This window comes from Ascaphus truei, chromosome 6, assembly GCF_040206685.1.
Source record: "Ascaphus truei isolate aAscTru1 chromosome 6, aAscTru1.hap1, whole genome shotgun sequence".
Classification (NCBI taxonomy): domain Eukaryota; kingdom Metazoa; phylum Chordata; class Amphibia; order Anura; family Ascaphidae; genus Ascaphus; species Ascaphus truei.
Window position 1 is genome coordinate 49,786,012 of NC_134488.1, and position 17,148 is coordinate 49,803,159.

Genomic DNA, 17,148 nt, shown 5'->3' on the forward strand with positions numbered 1-17,148 from the left:
CGCAGGTGAGACTGACCTACCGGGCTGGCCGCAGGTGAGACTGACCTACTGGGCTGGCCGCAGGTGAGACTGACCTACCGGGCTGGCCGCAGGCTGCACTGAGCTACCGGGCTGGCCGCAGGTGAGACTGACCTACTGGACTGGCCGCGCTCTCTCTGTGTCCGCGCTCTCTCTGTGTCCGCGCTCTCTCTGTGTCCGCGCTCTCTCTGTGTCCGCGCTCTCTCCGTGTCCGCGCTCTCTCCGTGTCCGCGCTCTCTCCGTGTCCGCGCTCTCTCCGTGTCCGCGCTCTCTCCGTGTCCGAGCTCTCTCCGTGTCCGAGCTCTCTCCGTGTCCGCGCTCTCTCCGTGTCCGCGCTCTCTCCGTGTCCGCGCTCTCTCCGTGTCCGCGCTCTCTCCGTGTCCGCGCTCTCTCCGTGTCCGCGCTCTCTCCGTGTCCGCGCTCTCTCCGTGTCCGCGCTCTCTCCGTGTCCGCGCTCTCTCCGTGTCCGCGCTCTCTCCGTGTCCGCGCTCTCTCCGTGTCCGCGCTCTCTCCGTGTCCGCGCTCTCTCCGTGTCCGCGCTCTCTCCGTGTCCGAGCTCTCTCCGTGTCCGCGCCCTCTCTCTCTCTGCGCCCTCTCTCTCTCCGTGTCCGCGCTCTCTCCGTGTCCGCCCTCTCTGTGTCCGCACCCTCTCTCTCTCCGTGTCCGCGCTCTCTCCGTGTCCGCGCTCTCTCCGTGTCCGCGCTCTCTCCGTGTCCGCGCTCTCTCCGTGTCCGCGCTCTCTCCGTGTCCGCGCTCTCTCCGTGTCCGCGCTCTCTCCGTGTCCGCGCTCTCTCCGTGTCCGCGCTCTCTCCGTGTCCGCCCTCTCTCCGTGTCCGCCCTCTCTCCGTGTCCGCCCTCTCTCCGTGTCCGCCCTCTCTCCGTGTCCGCCCTCTCTCCGTGTCCGCCCTCTCTCCGTCCGCTCTCTCTCTGTCCTCTCTCTCTCTCTCTCTCTCTGTCCCACTCTGTCCGCTCTCTCTCTTTCTCTGTCCGCTCTCTCTCTCTCTCACTCTGTCCGCTCTCTCTCTCTCTCCGCTCTCTCTCCGCTCTCTCTCCGCTCTCTCTCCGCTCTCTCTCCGCTCTCTCTCCGCTCTCTCTCCGCTCTCTCTCCGCTCTCTCCGCTCTCTCTCTCTGTCCTCTCTCTCTCTCTGTCCTCTCTCTCTGTCCTCTCTCTCTCTCTCTGTCCTCTCTCTCCCTCTCTCTCGCTCTCTGTCCGCTTTCTCTCTCTCTCTGTCCGCTCTCTCTCTCTCTGTCCTCTTTCTCTCTCTCTCTCTGTCCGCTCTCTCTCTCTCTCTCTGTCCGCTCTCTCTCTCTCTGTCCGCTCTCTCTCTCTGTGTCCGCGCTCTCTCTCTCTGTGTCCGCGCTCTCTCTCTTTGTGTCCGCGCTCTCTCTCTTTGTGTCTGCGCTCTCTCTGTGTCCGCGCTCTCTCTCTGTGTCCGCACTCTCTCTCTGTGTGTCCGCTCTCTCTCTCTCTCTCTGTGTCCGCGCTCTCTCTCTCTCTCTGTGTCCGCGCTCTCTCTCTCTGTGTCCGCGCTCTCTCTCTCTGTGTCCGCGCTCTCTCTCTCTGTGTCCGCGCGCTCTCTCTCTGTGTCCGCGCGCTCTCTCTCTGTGTCCGCGCGCTCTCTCTCTGTGTCCGCGCGCTCTCTCTCTGTGTCCGCGCGCTCTCTCTCTGTGTCCGCGCGCTCTCTCTCTGTGTCTGCGCTCTCTCTCTCTGTGTTCGCGCTCTCTCTCTCTGTGTTCGCGCTCTCTCTCTCTGTGTCCGCGCTGTCTCTCTCTGTGTCCGCGCTGTCTCTCTCTGTGTCCGCGCTCTCTCTCTCTGTGTCCGCGCTCTCTCTCTCTGTGTCCGCGCTCTCTCTCTCTCTGTGTCCGAGCGCTCTCTCTCTGTGTCCGCGCTGTCTCTCTCTGTGTCCGCGCTGTCTCTCTCTGTGTCCGCGCTGTCTCTCTCTGTGTCCGCGCTGTCTCTCTCTGTGTCCGCGCTGTCTCTCTCTGTGTCCGCGCTGTCTCTCTCTGTGTCCGCGCTCTCTCTCTCTGTGTCCGCGCTGTCTCTCTCTGTGTCCGCGCTCTCTCTCTCTGTGTCCGCGCTCTCTCTCTCTGTGTCCGCGCTCTCTCTCTCTGTGTCCGCGCTCTCTCTCTCTCTGTGTCCGTGCTCTCTCTCTCTCTGTGTCCGCGCTCTCTCTCTGTGTCCTCTCTCTCTCTCTGTCCTCTCTCTCTCTCTCTCTCTCTCTCTGTCCTCTCTCTCTCTCTCTCTCTCTCTCTCTGTCCTCTCTCTCTCTCTCTCTCTCTCTGTCCTCTCTCTCTCTCCCTCCCTCTCCGCTCTCTCTGTCCGCTCTCTCTCTATCCCCGTGTCCGCGCTCTCTCTCTCTAGCTCCGTGTCCGCGCTCTCTCTCTCTGTGTCCGCGCTATCTCTCTCTGTGTCCGCGCTCTCTCTCTCTGTGTCCGCGTTCTCTCTCTCTGTGTCCGCGCTCTCTCTCTCTGTGTCCGCGCTCTCTCTCTCTGTGTCCGCGCTCTCTCTCTCTGTGTCCGCGCTCTCTCTGTGTCCGCGCGCTCTCTCCGTGTCCGCGCTCTCTCTCTCTCCGCTCTCTCTCCGCTCTCTCTCTCTCTCCTCTCTCTCTCTATCTGTCCTCTCTCTCTCTCTGTCCGCTCTCTCTCTCTGTCCGCTCTCTCTCTCTGTCCGCTCTCTCTCTCTGTCTGCTCTCTCTCTCTCTCTGTCCGCTCTCTCTCTCTCTCTGTCCGCTCTCTCTCTGTCCGCTCTCTCTCTCTCTGTCCACACTCTCTCTCTCTGTCCGCACTCTCTCCTCTCTCTCTCTCTCTCTCTCTCTCTCTCTCTCTCTCTCTCCTCTCTCTCTCTCTCTCTCTCTCTCTCCTCTCTCTCTCTCTCTCTCTCTCCTCTCTCTCTCTCCCCTCTCCGCTCTCTCTGTCCACTCTCTCTCTATCCTCGTGTCCGCGCTCTCTCTCTCTATCTCCGTGTCCGCACTCCCTCTCTCTATCTCCGTGTCCGCTCTCTCTCTCTCTGTGTCCGCGCTCTCTCTCTCTCTCTCTCTCTGTGTCCGCGCTCTCTCTCTCTCTGTGTCAGCGCTCTCTCTCTCTCTGTGTCCGCGCTCTCTCTCTCTCTGTGTCCGCGCTCTCTCTCTCTCTGTGTCCGCGCTTTCTCTCTCTCTGTGTCCGCGCTCTCTCTCTCTCTGTGTCCGCGCTCTCTCTCTCTCTGTGTCCGCGCTCTCTCTCTCTCTGTGTCCGCGCTCTCTTTCTCTCTGTGTCCGCGCTCTCTCTCTCTCTGTGTCCGCGCTCTCTCTCTGTGTCCGCTCTCTCTCTCTGTGTCCGCACTCTCTCTCTCTCTGTGTCCGCTCTCTCTCTCTCTCTGTGTCCGCGCTCTCTCTCTCTCTCTGTGTCCGCGCTCTCTCTCTCTCTCTGTCCGCGCTGTCTTTCTCTCTCTCTCTCTGTCCGCGCTCTCTCTCTCTGTGTCTGCGCTCTCTCTCTCCGTGTCCGAGCGCTCTCTCTCTCTCCGTGTCCACGCTCTCTTTCTCTCTCTCCGTGTCCGCGCTCTCTCTCTCTCTCTCCGTGTCCGCGCTCTCTTTCTCTCTCTCCGTGTCCGCGCTCTCTTTCTCTCTCTCTCTCTGTGTCCGCGCTCTTTCTCTCTCTCTCTCTGTGTCAATGATCTCTCTCTGTTTCCGCGCTCTCTCTCTCTCTGTGTCCGGGCTCTCTCTCTCTGTGTCCGCGCTCTCTCTCTGTGTCCGCGCTCTCTCTCTGTGTCCGCGCTCTCTCTCTGTGTCCGCGCTCTCTTTCTGTGTCCGCGCTCTCTCTCTGTGTCCGCGCTCTCTCTCTGTGTCCGCGCTCTCTCTCTCTCTGTGTCCGCGCTCTCTCTCTCTCTGTGTCCGCGCTCTCTCTCTCTCTGTGTCCGCGCTCTCTCTCTCTCTGTGTCCGCGCTCTCTCTCTCTCTGTGTCCGCGCTCTCTCTCTCTCCGTGTCCGCGCTCTCTCTCTCCGTGTCCGCTCTCTCTCTCCCCGTGTCCGCGCGCTCTCTCTCTCTCCCCCCGTGTCCGCGCTCTCTCTCTCTCTCCGTGTCCTCTCTCTCTCTCCGTGTCCGCGCTCTCTCTCTCTCCGTGTCCGCGCTCTCTCTCTCTCCGTGTCCGCGCTCTCTCTCTCTCCGTGTCCGCTCTCTCTCTCTCTCCTCGTGTCCGCGCTCTCTCTCTCTCCCCCCGTGTCCGCGCTCTCTCTCTCTCTCCGTGTCCGCTCTCTCTCTCTCTCCGTGTCCGCGCTCTCTCTCTCTGTGTCTGCGCTCTATCTCTCTCTGTGTCCGCGCTCTCTCTCTCTCTGTGTCCGCGCTCTCTCTCTCTCCGTGTCCGCGCTCTCTCTCTCTCTCCGTGTCCGTGCTCTCTCTCTCTCTCCGTGTCCGTGCTCTCTATCTCTCTCCGTGTCCGCGCTCTCTCTCTCCGTGTCCGCACTCTCTCTCCGTGACCGCGCGCTCTCTCTCTCCGTGACCGCGCGCTCTCTATCCGTGACCGCGCGCTCTCTCTCTCCGTGACCGCGCGCTCTCTCTCTCCGTGACCGCGCGCGCTCTCTCTCTCCGTGACCGCGCTCTCTCTCTCCGTGACCGCGCTCTCTCTCTCCGTGACCGCGCTCTCTCTCTCTCCGTGACCGCGCGCGCTCTCTCTCTCCGTGACCGCGCTCTCTCTCCGTGACCGCGCTCGCTCTCTCTCCGTGACCGCGCGCTCTCTCTCTCCGTGACCGCGCGCTCTCTATCCGTGACCGCGCGCTCTCTCTCTCCATGACCGCGCGCTCTCTCTCTCCGTGACCGCGCGCGCTCTCTCTCTCCGTGACCGCGCTCTCTCTCCGTGACCGCGCTCTCTCTCCGTGACCGCGCTCTCTCTCTCTCCGTGACCGCGCGCGCTCTCTCTCCGTGACCGCGCGCTCTCTCTCCGTGACCGCGCGCTCTCTCTCCGTGACCGCGCGCTCTCTCTCCGTGACCGCGCGCTCTCTCTCTCTCCGTGACCGCACGCTCTCTCTCTCCGTGACCGCGCGCTCTCTCTCTCCGTGACCGCGCGCTCTCTCTCTCCGTGACCGCGCGCTCTCTCTCCGTGACCGCGCAGTGGAGATCACGTTAGCACTGTATGTAAGCAAACACATGTTGATCAGTTGCACTGCATGTTTATCCCTTTGCTTTCAGATTTTGGCTTCAGTAATCGCTTCACACCGGGGCAGCTGCTGAAGACCTGGTGTGGGAGCCCCCCGTATGCGGCCCCCGAGCTTTTCGAAGGGAAGGAGTATGACGGGCCCAAGGTGGATATCTGGGTGAGTGCAGAGCGGGCACCCCGTCTTTTACCTTATATAATAATATCATACGCACCGTGTGTGTGTGTGTGTGTCTGTGTGTGTGTGTGTGTCTGTGTGTCTGTGTGTCTGTCTGTGTGTGTGTCTGTGTGTGTCTGTCTGTGTGTGTCTGTCTGTGTGTGTGTCTGTCTGTGTGTGTGTCTGTCTGTGTGTGTGTCTGTCTGTGTGTGTGTCTGTCTGTGTGTGTGTGTGTCTGTGTGTGTCTGTGTGTGTGTGTCTGTGTGTGTGTGTCTGTGTGTGTGTCTGTGTGTGTGTGTGTCTGTCTGTGTGTCTGTCTGTGTGTCTGTCTGTGTGTGTGTCTGTGTGTGTGTGTGTGTGTGTGTCTGTCTGTGTGTGTGTCTGTCTGTGTGTGTGTCTGTCTGTGTGTGTGTCTGTCTGTGTGTGTGTCTGTCTGTGTGTGTGTCTGTCTGTGTGTGTGTCTGTGTGTGTGTCTGTCTGTGTGTGTCTGTCTGTGTGTGTGTGTGTCTGTCTGTGTGTGTGTCTGTGTGTGTGTCTGTGTGTGTGTCTGTGTGTGTGTCTGTGTGTGTGTCTGTCTGTGTGTGTGTGTCTGTCTGTGTGTCTGTCTGTGTGTCTGTCTGTGTGTGTGTCTGTCTGTGTGTGTGTCTGTGTGTCTGTCTGTGTGTGTCTGTCTGTGTGTGTGTCTGTCTGTGTGTGTGTCTGTGTGTGTGTCTGTGTGTGTGTCTGTGTGTGTGTCTGTGTGTGTGTCTGTCTGTGTGTGTGTCTGTCTGTGTGTGTGTCTGTCTGTGTGTGTGTCTGTGTGTGTGTGTGTCTGTCTGTGTGTGTGTCTGTGTGTGTGTCTGTCTGTGTGTCTGTCTGTGTGTGTGTCTGTCTGTCTGTCTGTGTGTCTGTCTGTGTGTCTGTCTGTGTGTCTGTCTGTGTGTGTGTCTGTCTGTGTGTGTGTCTGTCTGTGTGTGTGTCTGTGTGTGTGTGTGTCTGTGTGTGTGTCTGTCTGTGTGTGTGTCTGTCTGTGTGTGTGTCTGTGTGTCTGTCTGTGTGTGTGTCTGTGTGTGTGTCTGTGTGTGTGTCTGTGTGTGTGTCTGTGTGTGTGTGTGTGTCTGTGAGTCTGTCTGTGTGTCTGTCTGTGTGTCTGTCTGTGTGTCTGTGTGTCTGTCTGTGTGTCTGTCTGTGTGTCTGTCTGTGTGTCTGTCTGTGTGTGTGTCTGTCTGTGTGTGTGTCAGTCTGTGTGTGTGTCAGTCTGTCTGTGTGTCTGTCTGTCTGTGTGTGTGTCTGTCTGTGTGTGTGTGTGTGTGTGTGTGTCTGTCTGTGTGTGTGTCTGTCTGTGCTGCGAGTTTGGAGTCCGGATCCCAGCGCACTAGGTCCTCGCAGAATTGCACTTGCAGGGGCTCCCTGCTGCCCAGCGTGGCAGACGCCCCGGCTCACAGTTCTCTTCCTTGGCAGAGCCTGGGAGTGGTGCTGTACGTGCTGGTCTGCGGGGCCCTGCCCTTTGATGGCAGCACCTTACAGAACCTGCGGGCCCGGGTCCTGAGCGGCAAGTTCCGAATTCCCTTCTTCATGTCAACAGGTAACGCAGAACTTTATGCTAAATATACGTGTGTGTGTGTGTGTGTGTGTGTATACATACATACACACACACATATATATATATATATATATATATATACACATGTAGAGGTATCAGTACCGTGTTAGCCGAGCTTCAATAATCAAAAAATAAATAGATGATACCGTTCTGTGGCTAACGAAATGCTTTTATTTGTGCGAGATACACTGATCTCTTCTTCCGGCGATACATTGTAACACCGCCGGAAGAAGAGATCAGTGTATCTCGAAAGCTCGCACAAATAAAAGCATTTCGTTAGCCACAGAACGGTATCATCTATTTATTTTTTGATTTTATATATATATATATATATATATATATATATATATATATATATATATATATATATATATTTTTATATATATATATATTTATATAATCCCACATAACCATTAGATTACATGAAGATACAAGCAAGGTAAGGTTCAGCAAGGGAGTGTGGCAGGGAGACACCGTGTCCCCAGGATCAGCAAGGGAGTGCGGCAGGGAGACACCGTGTCCCCAGGATCAGCAAGGGAGTGCGGCAGGGAGACCCCGTGTCACCAGGATCAGCAAGGGAGTGCGGCAGGGAGACACCGTGGCACCAGGATCAATAAGGGAGTGCGACAAGGAGACACCGTGTCACCAGGATCGGTAAGGGAGTGCGACAAGGAGACACCGTGTCACCAGGATCAGCAAGGGAGTGCGGCAGGGAGACACCGTGGCACCAGGATCAATAAGGGAGTGCGACAAGGAGACACCGTGTCACCAGGATCGGTAAGGGAGTGTGACAGGGAGACACGGTTATGACGGTAACTTTGTGACAGGCTATAATAATACACCAAAAATATACCTGGGTTGAACTGAACACGGCTGAGATATGATAAAATATAATTTATTCCTTGAAAAAGGTGAACACACGAGATTATACAAATAACAGACAAAATATAGACACTTACTTAAGATGGAATGATGAAATAGTCAGAAATCTTGACTAGCAGTTCATACAGCAATCTTCAAAATCACTAAGACACGAAAGACATGAAGGACAATAGCCATAGGCTGAGCCTAGTTCTGATACAATTATTTCCCATTGAACACAACCAAAACCCAGCCTCTCTCATAAATCAGTGGTGAGGTTGACAACTCCACCCACCCAAGGACGTTTAAAAACTGCTTTTCCTATCTAAATAACTTCATAACTTCAGTTCAGTAGTACTTACTGGCACGCGAAACATATTAATACATTCCGGCATGCATGACGCTCCCAATGAGACCAAATATTACCGTGTAATACTAAAATTAAGAGAGATATTAATATCTGTCTCCTAGGACCTGCTAGACATCATGTGTCTGTAATCGTTATTTGCGGCTCGGTCCCCCGGTTACACATATGTAATTTTTAGCATATTCAGTCGAGGACAACCCATGGTATTCTTATATTTAATAAGGTCACTCATTCTGATATCTCCTTGTGTAACCGCACCCCTGGCCCCCATAGCCCCTTGTCAAGAAATCCTTTGAAGCTGGGCCTGTGTGTAGCGAACATTTGTCACAGGTGCTATATTTCACACCCAATGCCCCAGACCTGGGTCCTAGCTGTCTCTACCAGCAATATACCCTTGGCCTGCCAATTAGGTATTAACATACTGTACACTAAACCCCCTCTGTACTTTCCACACCCAACTTCAATCAAGCCTGTTGAAGCCCAGATATTTCTGAAAAGACACCACACATATTTGTATTTTCCTAAACTGCAGCTCATTAACCCCTTAAGCCTCCCGCATCAATCCCAGTGTATGTGTTGGGGCAAACACTGTAACAGAAACAATACATTTTTACAGGGGAATATACATTAGGATGCTGAAGCAAGGTAAAAACACATTACTGGACCACAGTCCAGTTAACCCCTTGCTTCCCAGGTGAGAGAAGGGGGTGGCCAAATGGGGTGTAATCCCTTTAATCCCGGGTCAGACCCCCTCTACAATGACAACGGTGTCACCAGGATCAGTAAGGGAGTGCGGCAGGGAGACACTGTGTCACCAGGATCAGTATGGGAGAGCGACAGTGAGACGCCATGTCACCAGGATCAGCAAGGAAGTGCGGCAGGGAGACGCCATGTCACCTGATCAGCGAGGGAGTGCGACAGGGGACACGGTGTAACCAGGATTAGTAAGGGAGTGCGGCAGGAGATACCGTGTCACCGGGTTCAGTAAGGGAGTCTGACAGGGAGACACCGTGTCACCAGGATCAATAAGGGAGTGCGGCAGGGAGACACCGTGTCACCAGGATCAATAAGGGAGTGCGGCAGGGAGAAAATGTCACCAGGATCGGTAAGGGAGTGCGACAAGGAGACACCGTGTCACGAGGATCAGCAAGGGAGTGCGGCAGGGAGACACCGTGTCACCAGGATCCGTGAGGGAGTGCGGCAGGGAGACACCGTGTCACTAGGATCAGTAAGGGAGTGAGACAGGAGACACCGTGTCACCAGGATCAGCAAGGGAGTGCGGCAGGGAGACACCGTGTCACTAGGATCAGCAAGGGAGTGTGACAGGGAGACACAGTGTCACCAGGATCAGTAAGGGAGTGCGGCAGGGAGACACGGTGTCACCAGGATCAGTAAGGAAGAGCGGCAGGGAGACGCCATGTCACCAGGATCAGCAAGGAAGTGCGGCAGGGAGACGCCATGTCACCAGGATCAGCGATGGAGTGCGACAGGGGACACGGTGTAACCAGGATTAGTAAGGGAGTGCGGCAGGAGATACTGTGTCACCGGGTTCAGTAAGGGAGCGCGGCAGGAGACACCGTGTCACCAGGATCAGCAAGGGAGTGCGGCAGGGAGACACGGTGTCACCAGGATCAGTAAGGGAGAGCGGCAGGGAGATGCCATGTCACCAGGATCAATAAGGGAGTGCGGCAGGGAGACACCGTGTCACTAGGATCAGTAAGGGAGTGTGACAGGGAGACACGGTGACACCAGGATCAGTAAGGGAGAGCGGCAGGGAGATGCCATGTCACCAGGATCAATAAGGGAGTGCGGCAGGGAGATGCCATGTCACCAGGATCAGTAAGGCCCGTAATATAGTGGGGGCATGCGCGGCAGTTATAGTTAGCCAGCCATTGTATGCTAGGGCCGCATGCGCGCATGGCAGGGAGCATGGAGCCGGGCGATAGCGGGGACGACTCAGAAAAGTACGTTTTCGCGCCGCTACTGCCACTGTTATGTATGTATGTATGTACAGTTAGGTCCGGAAATTATTGGACACTGATACAAGTTTTGTTATTTCGGCTGTGTACCAAAATAAATTCAAGTTACAGTTAAATAATGAATATGGGCTTAAAGTACAGCCTGTCAGCTTTAATTTGAGGGTATTCACATCCAAATTGGAGGAAGGGTTTAGGAATTACATCTCTTTAATATGTAGCCCTCTCTTTTTCAAGGGACCAAAAGTAATTGGACAATTGACTCAAAAGCTTTTTCATGGACAGGTGTGGGCTATTCCTTCATTATTTCATCATCAATTAAGCAGGTAAAAGGTCTGGAGTTGATTCCAGGTGTGACATTCGCATTTGGAAGCTGTTGCTGTGAACCAACAACATGCGGTCAAAGGAGCTCTCAATGCAAGTGAAACAGGGCATCCTTAGGCTGCAAAAATAAAGAAAATCCATCAGAGAGATGGAAGGAACATTTGGAGATGCCAAATCAACAGTTTGGTACATTTTGAGAAAAAAAGAACGCACTGGTGAGCTCTGCAACACAAAAAGGCCTTGACGTCCACGGAAGACAACAGTGGTGGATGATCGTAAGATCCTTTCCATTGTAAAGATAAACCCCTTCACAACATCCAGCCAAGTGAAGAACACTCTCCAGGAGGTAGGCATATCATTATCCAAGTCTGCCATAAAGAGAAGACTTCACGAGAGCAAATAAAGCGGGTTCACCACAAGGTGCAAAGCATTCATAAGCCTCAAGAATAGAAAGGCCAGATTAGACTTTGCCAAACAATATCTAAAAAAAAGCCAGCCCAGTTCTGGAACAGCATTCTTTGGACAGATGAAACTAAGATCAACCTATACCTGAATGATGGGAAGAAAAAAGTATGGAGACGGCTTGGAAACGGCTCATGATCCGAAGCATACCACATCATCTGTAAAACACGGTGGAGGCAGTGTGATGTCATGGGCATGCATGGCTTACAATGGCACTGGGTCACTAGTGTTTATTGATGATGTGACAGAAGCAGCCAGATGAATTCTGAAGTGTATAGGGATATATTGTCTGCTCAGATTCAGCAAAGTTCAACGAAGTTGATTGGACGGCGCTTCACTTTACAGATGGACAATGACCCAAATCATACTGCGAAAGCAACCCAGGAGTTTTTTAAGGCAAAGAAGTGGAGTATTCTGCAATGGCCGAGTCAATCACCTGATCTCAACCCGATCGAGCATGCATTTCACTTGCTGAAGACAAAACTTAAGGCAGAAAGACCCACGAACAAACAACATCTGAAGACAGCTGCAGTAAAGACCTGGCAAAGCATCACAAAGGAGGAAACCCAGCGTTTGGTGATGTCCATGCGTTCCAGACTTCAAGCAGTCATTGCCTGCAAAGGATTCTCGACAAAGTATTAAAAATGAACATTTTATTATGATTGTGTTAATTTGTCCAATTACATTTGAGCCCCTGAAATAAGGGGACTGTGTATGAAAATGGTTACAATTCCTAAACGTTTCATACAATATTTTTGTTCAACACCTTGAATTAAAGCTGAAAGTCTTTTCTTTTTGTTCAACACCTTGAATTAAAGCTGGAAGTCTATTCCCTGGGACATCTCGGTTGTTTCATTTCAAATCCATTGTGGTGGCAAAATTATGAAAATTGTCAGGTCCGGAAATAATTGGACACTAACGGTATGTATGTATGTATGTGTGCACAATGTTAATAAATAATTTATTGTTATTTTACACGTGTCTTTTAAAAAATAATTATATAATAAATTAATAACACACAATATACATATAAATACTCACACACACATACACAAACACACACTGCAAACCTGTCGCTCCCGGCAGCATGCACTGTACACACAAAGTATGCGTCATGTGGACGCGCGTTCGCACAGGTGCGCCCGCACCTACTATAAAACACGCCTTAGGGAGTGCGGCAGGGAGACATCGTGTCACCAGAGCTTTTCACAGCAACACTTCAGTTCTTAAAGACATTGAATTGGGAACAATAGGGAATCAAAATCTACGGTGAATATTTGCCTACAATTTGCAGAGGACATTGTTATTTTTGCCACAAGTTCATAATCATGGTCACAAGGTTCAACAAAGTATCCCGCCGTTCCTCCTTTTCTTACCGTGCACCCCAACACACTGGAACAGTTACCGGAGCCTCTCACAGCCGCCACCAGTCTAAGTGCTGTCTCACATTTTATTGTGGTCTGTAACATAAGCCTATCATTTATATCATCTCTAACTATGCATACAATGCCTTGTGTATAATGTATAATCCTGCTCACTTAATGTAACCATGTATTTGTCATCATAACTTTGTGCCCAGGACATACGTGAAAACGAGAGGTACTACTCAATGTATTACTTCCTGGTAACACATTTTATACATAAAAATAAGACGGAAAAAAAATAAAAAACCGGAGAACTCGCCGAAGCGAGTCAGAATGTGGCCTCCATATAAATGTTAGCAAAACCAAAGGGATGTTCCAAAAAAATTGTATCACCTCAACAAAGATCGAAATCAATGCAAAATAACGAAGTGTAAGACTATGTCTACCTTGATTGTTATTTGCCAATGGGTGGGAGCCTTTTCAATGATATCAACAGGAGAATGAGGATGGGGTTGAGGCATTTTGAATAAACGACAATGTTACAAGAAGAAAGTGTTTCACAAGTGCATCCTAACCATGCACACGTATGGATCTGATACTTGGACCCAAAATGCGACCTCAGGGACCTGTGTGTGGCCCCTCTCTCTCTGGGACGCACAGGTGGTATCTCAGGGACCTGTGTGTGGCACCTCTCTCTGGGACGCACAGAGGGTATCTCAGGGACCTGTGTGTGGCACCTCTCTCTCTGGGACGCACAGAGGGTATCTCAGGGACCTGTGTGTGGCACCTCTCTCTCTGGGACGCACAGGTGGTATCTCAGGGACCTGTGTGTGGCACCTCTCTCTGGGACGCACAGAGGGTATCTCAGGGACCTGTGTGTGGCACCTCTCTCTCTGGGACGCACAGAGGGTATCTCAGGGACCTGTGTGTGGCCCCTCTCTTTCTGGGACGCACGGGGGGTATCTCAGGGACCTGTGTGTGGCACCTCTCTCTGGGACGCACAGAGGGTATCTCAGGGACCTGTGTGTGGCACCTCTCTCTCTGGGACGCACAGGTGGTATCTCAGGGACCTGTGTGTGGCACCTCTCTCTGGGACGCACAGAGGGTATCTCAGGGACCTGTGTGTGGCCCCCTCTCTCTCTGGGACGCACAGAGGGTATCTCAGGGACCTGTGTGTGGCACCTCTCTCTGGGACGCACAGAGGGTATCTCAGGGACCTGTGTGTGGCACCTCTCTCTGGGACGCACAGAGGGTATCTCAGGGACCTGTGTGTGGCCCCTCTCTCTCTGGGACGCACAGAGGGTATCTCAGGGACCTGTGTGTGGCCCCTCTCTCTGGGACGCACAGGGGGTATCTCAGGGACCTGTGTGTGGCACCTCTCTCTCTGGGACGCACAGGGGGTATCTCAGGGACCTGTGTGTGGCCCCCCTCTCTCTGGGACGCACAGAGGGTATCTCAGGGACCTGTGTGTGGCCCCTCTCTCTGGGACGCACAGGGGGTATCTCAGGGACCTGTGTGTGGCACCTCTCTCTCTGGGACGCACAGGGGGTATCTCAGGGACCTGTGTGTGGCCCCCCTCTCTCTGGGACGCACAGAGGGTATCTCAGGGACCTGTGTGTGGCACCTCTCTCTGGGACGCACAGGGGGTATCTCAGGGACCTGTGTGTGGCACCTCTCTCTCTGGGACGCACAGGGGGTATCTCAGGGACCTGTGTGTGGCACCTCTCTCTCTGGGACGCACAGGGGGTATCTCAGGGACCTGTGTGTGGCACCTCTCTCTCTGGGACGCACAGGTGGTATCTCGGGGACCTGTGTGTGGCCCCCTCTCTCTCTGGGACACACAGGGGGTATCTCGAGGACCTGTGTGTGGCCCCTCTCTCTCGGACGCACAGGGGGTACCTCGGGGACCTGTGTGTGGCCCCCTCTCTGGGACGCACAGGGGGTATCTCGGGGACCTGTGTGTGGCCCCCTCTCTCTCTGGGACGCACAGGGGGTATCTCGGGGACTGTGTGTGGCCCCTCTCTTTCTGGGACGCACGGGGGGTATCTCGGGGACCTGTGTGTGGCCCCCTCTCTCTGGAATGCACAGGAGGTATCTCGGGGACCTGTGTGTGGCCCCCATCTCTCTGGGACGCACAGGAGGTATCTCGGGGACCTGTGTGTGGCCCCCTCTCTCTGGGATGCACAGGAGGTATCTCGGGGACCTGTGTGTGGCCCCCCTCTCTCTGGGACGCATAGCGGGTATCTCAAGGACCTGTGTGTGGTCCCTCTCTCTCTGGGGCGCACAGGGGGTATTTCGGGTACCTGTCTGTGGCCCCTCTTTCTCTGGGACGCACAGGAGGTATCTCAGGGACCTGTGTGTATGGCCCCTCTCTCTCTGGAGCGCAGAGGGGGTATCAGGGACCTGGGTGTGGCCCCTCTCTTTGGGACGCATAGCGGGTATCTCAGGCACCTGTGTGTATGGCCCCTCTCTCTGGGGCGCACAGGGGGTATCAGGGACCTGGGTGTGGCCCCTCTCTTTGGGACGCATAGCGGGTATCTCAGGGACCTGTGTGTATGGCCCCTCTCTCTGGGAGCACAAGGGATCACAGTTTTCTTTGAGGCTGACAGCCCAGGTCCTGACCTGTCATAAGCACAATATCTTGTATTTTTAACATAATTTCTAACCAACGTTAACCCCTGAAGTACCAGATTAATTAAAACACTTCATTTTCCCTGCCATTTGCATTACCATCTGTCATGTTTTAAACATATGAATGGAATAGGTTTCTTATAAACTTTACCTGTTAAAGGGAGTTTTCCTGATTTGTGTCCCAAAGTGTGAAAGACTTTATTTTCCTCTGGTCCCAGGAAGGGAATTGTTATCTGATACTCCCAATGCTACACTTTCCAGCATAATTAATGGAACAGGGCGACTTTACAGTGAGCAAAAGTGAACTTGTTAACCCTGCACAGTCTGATCACAGAGATGAGTGGATGGTCCGGCGCTTATCCACAAAATAGAACCCGTTTAACATTTTTCTATTTGTCTGATTTATTTTTTCCACGTTTAACTTATCTCCTGAAGCGGCAGAGGCAGCAACTCGCGGGCCGCCACGCTAACTCGCGGGCCGCCACGCTAACTCGCGGGCCGCCACGCTAACTCGCGGGCCGCCACGCTAACTCGCGGGCCGCCACGCTAACTCGCGGGCCGCCACGCTAACTCGCGGGCCGCCACGCTAACTCGCGGGCCGCCACGCTAACTCGCGGGCCGCCACGCTAACTCGCGGGCCGCCACGCTAACTCGCGGGCCGCCACGCTAACTCGCGGGCCGCCACGCTAACTCGCGGGCCGCCACGCTAACTCGCGGGCCGCCACGCTAACTCGCGGGCCGCCACGCTAACTCGCGGGCCGCCACGCTAACTCGCGGGCCGCCACGCTAACTCGCGGGCCGCCACGCTAACTCGCGGGCCGCCACGCTAACTCGCGGGCCGCCACGCTAACTCGCGGGCGCAATATTAATCGCCAGCGATATACAGAGCAATGTGATAACACAATATAATAAAGCACAGAATATGATCTCACATTGAGACATGTAATAACATGGAAGGATATAATATCACGCTGAGCCAGATAACAGGAGGGATATAATATCACGCTGAGCCAGATAACAGGAGGGATATAATATCACGCTGAGCCAGATAACAGGAGGGATATAATATCACGCTGAGCCAGATAACAGGAGGGATATAATATCACGCTGAGCCAGATAACAGGAGGGATATAATATCACGCTGAGCCAGATAACAGGAGGGATATAATATCACGCTGAGCCAGATAACAGGAGGGATATAATATCACGCTGAGCCATATAACAGGAGGGATATAATATCACGCTGAGCCAGATAACAGGAGGGATATAATATCACGCTGAGCCAGATAACAGGAGCGATATAATATCACGCTGAGCCAGATAACAGGAGGGATATAATATCACGCTGAGCAGATAACAGGAGGGATATAATATCACGCTGAGCCAGATAACAGGAGGGATATAATATCACGCTGAGCCAGATAACAGGAGGGATATAATATCACGCTGAGCCAGATAACAGGAGGGATATAATATCACGCTGAGCCAGATAACAGGAGGGATATAATATCGCGCTGAGCCAGATAACAGGAGGGATATAATATCACGCTGAGCCAGATAACAGGAGGGATATAATATCACGCTGAGCCAGATAACAGGAGGGATATAATATCACGCTGAGCCATATAACAGGAGGGATATAATATCACGCTGAGCCAGATAACAGGAGGGATATAATATCACGCTGAGCCAGATAACAGGAGCGATATAATATCACGCTGAGCCAGATAACAGGAGGGATATAATATCACGCTGAGCAGATAACAGGAGGGATATAATATCACGCTGAGCCAGATAACAGGAGGGATATAATATCACGCTGAGCCAGATAACAGGAGGGATATAATATCACGCTGAGCCATATAACAGGAGGGATATAATATCACGCTGAGCCAGATAACAGGAGGGATATAATATCACGCTGAGCAGATAACAGGAGGGATATAATATCACGCTGAGCCAGATAACAGGAGGGATATAATATCACGCTGAGCCAGATAACAGGAGGGATATAATATCACGCTGAGCCAGATAACAGGAGCGATATAATATCACGCTGAGCCAGATAACAGGAGGGATATAATATCACGCTGAGCCAGATAACAGGAGGGATATAATATCACGCTGAGCCAGATAACAGGAGGGATATAATATCACGCTGAGCCAGATAACAGGAGGGATATAATATCACGCTGAGCCAGATAACAGGAGGGATATAATATCACGCTGAGCCAGATAACAGGAGGGATATAATATCACGCTGAGCCAGATAACAGGAGGGATAT

At 53.2% G+C, this 17,148-nt stretch overlaps 1 protein-coding gene across 1 annotated transcript in view; it reads left to right on the forward strand.

The window, feature by feature from the left end:
- Positions 1 to 17,148, forward strand: part of SIK3 (SIK family kinase 3) — a 136,625-nt gene that overhangs the window by 43,818 nt on the left and 75,659 nt on the right. The window contains exons 5-6 of the mRNA XM_075606603.1: positions 5,175 to 5,299; positions 6,737 to 6,860. Coding sequence (XP_075462718.1) covers positions 5,175 to 5,299; positions 6,737 to 6,860 — 249 coding nt within the window. The remainder of the gene's footprint in view (positions 1 to 5,174; positions 5,300 to 6,736; positions 6,861 to 17,148) is intronic.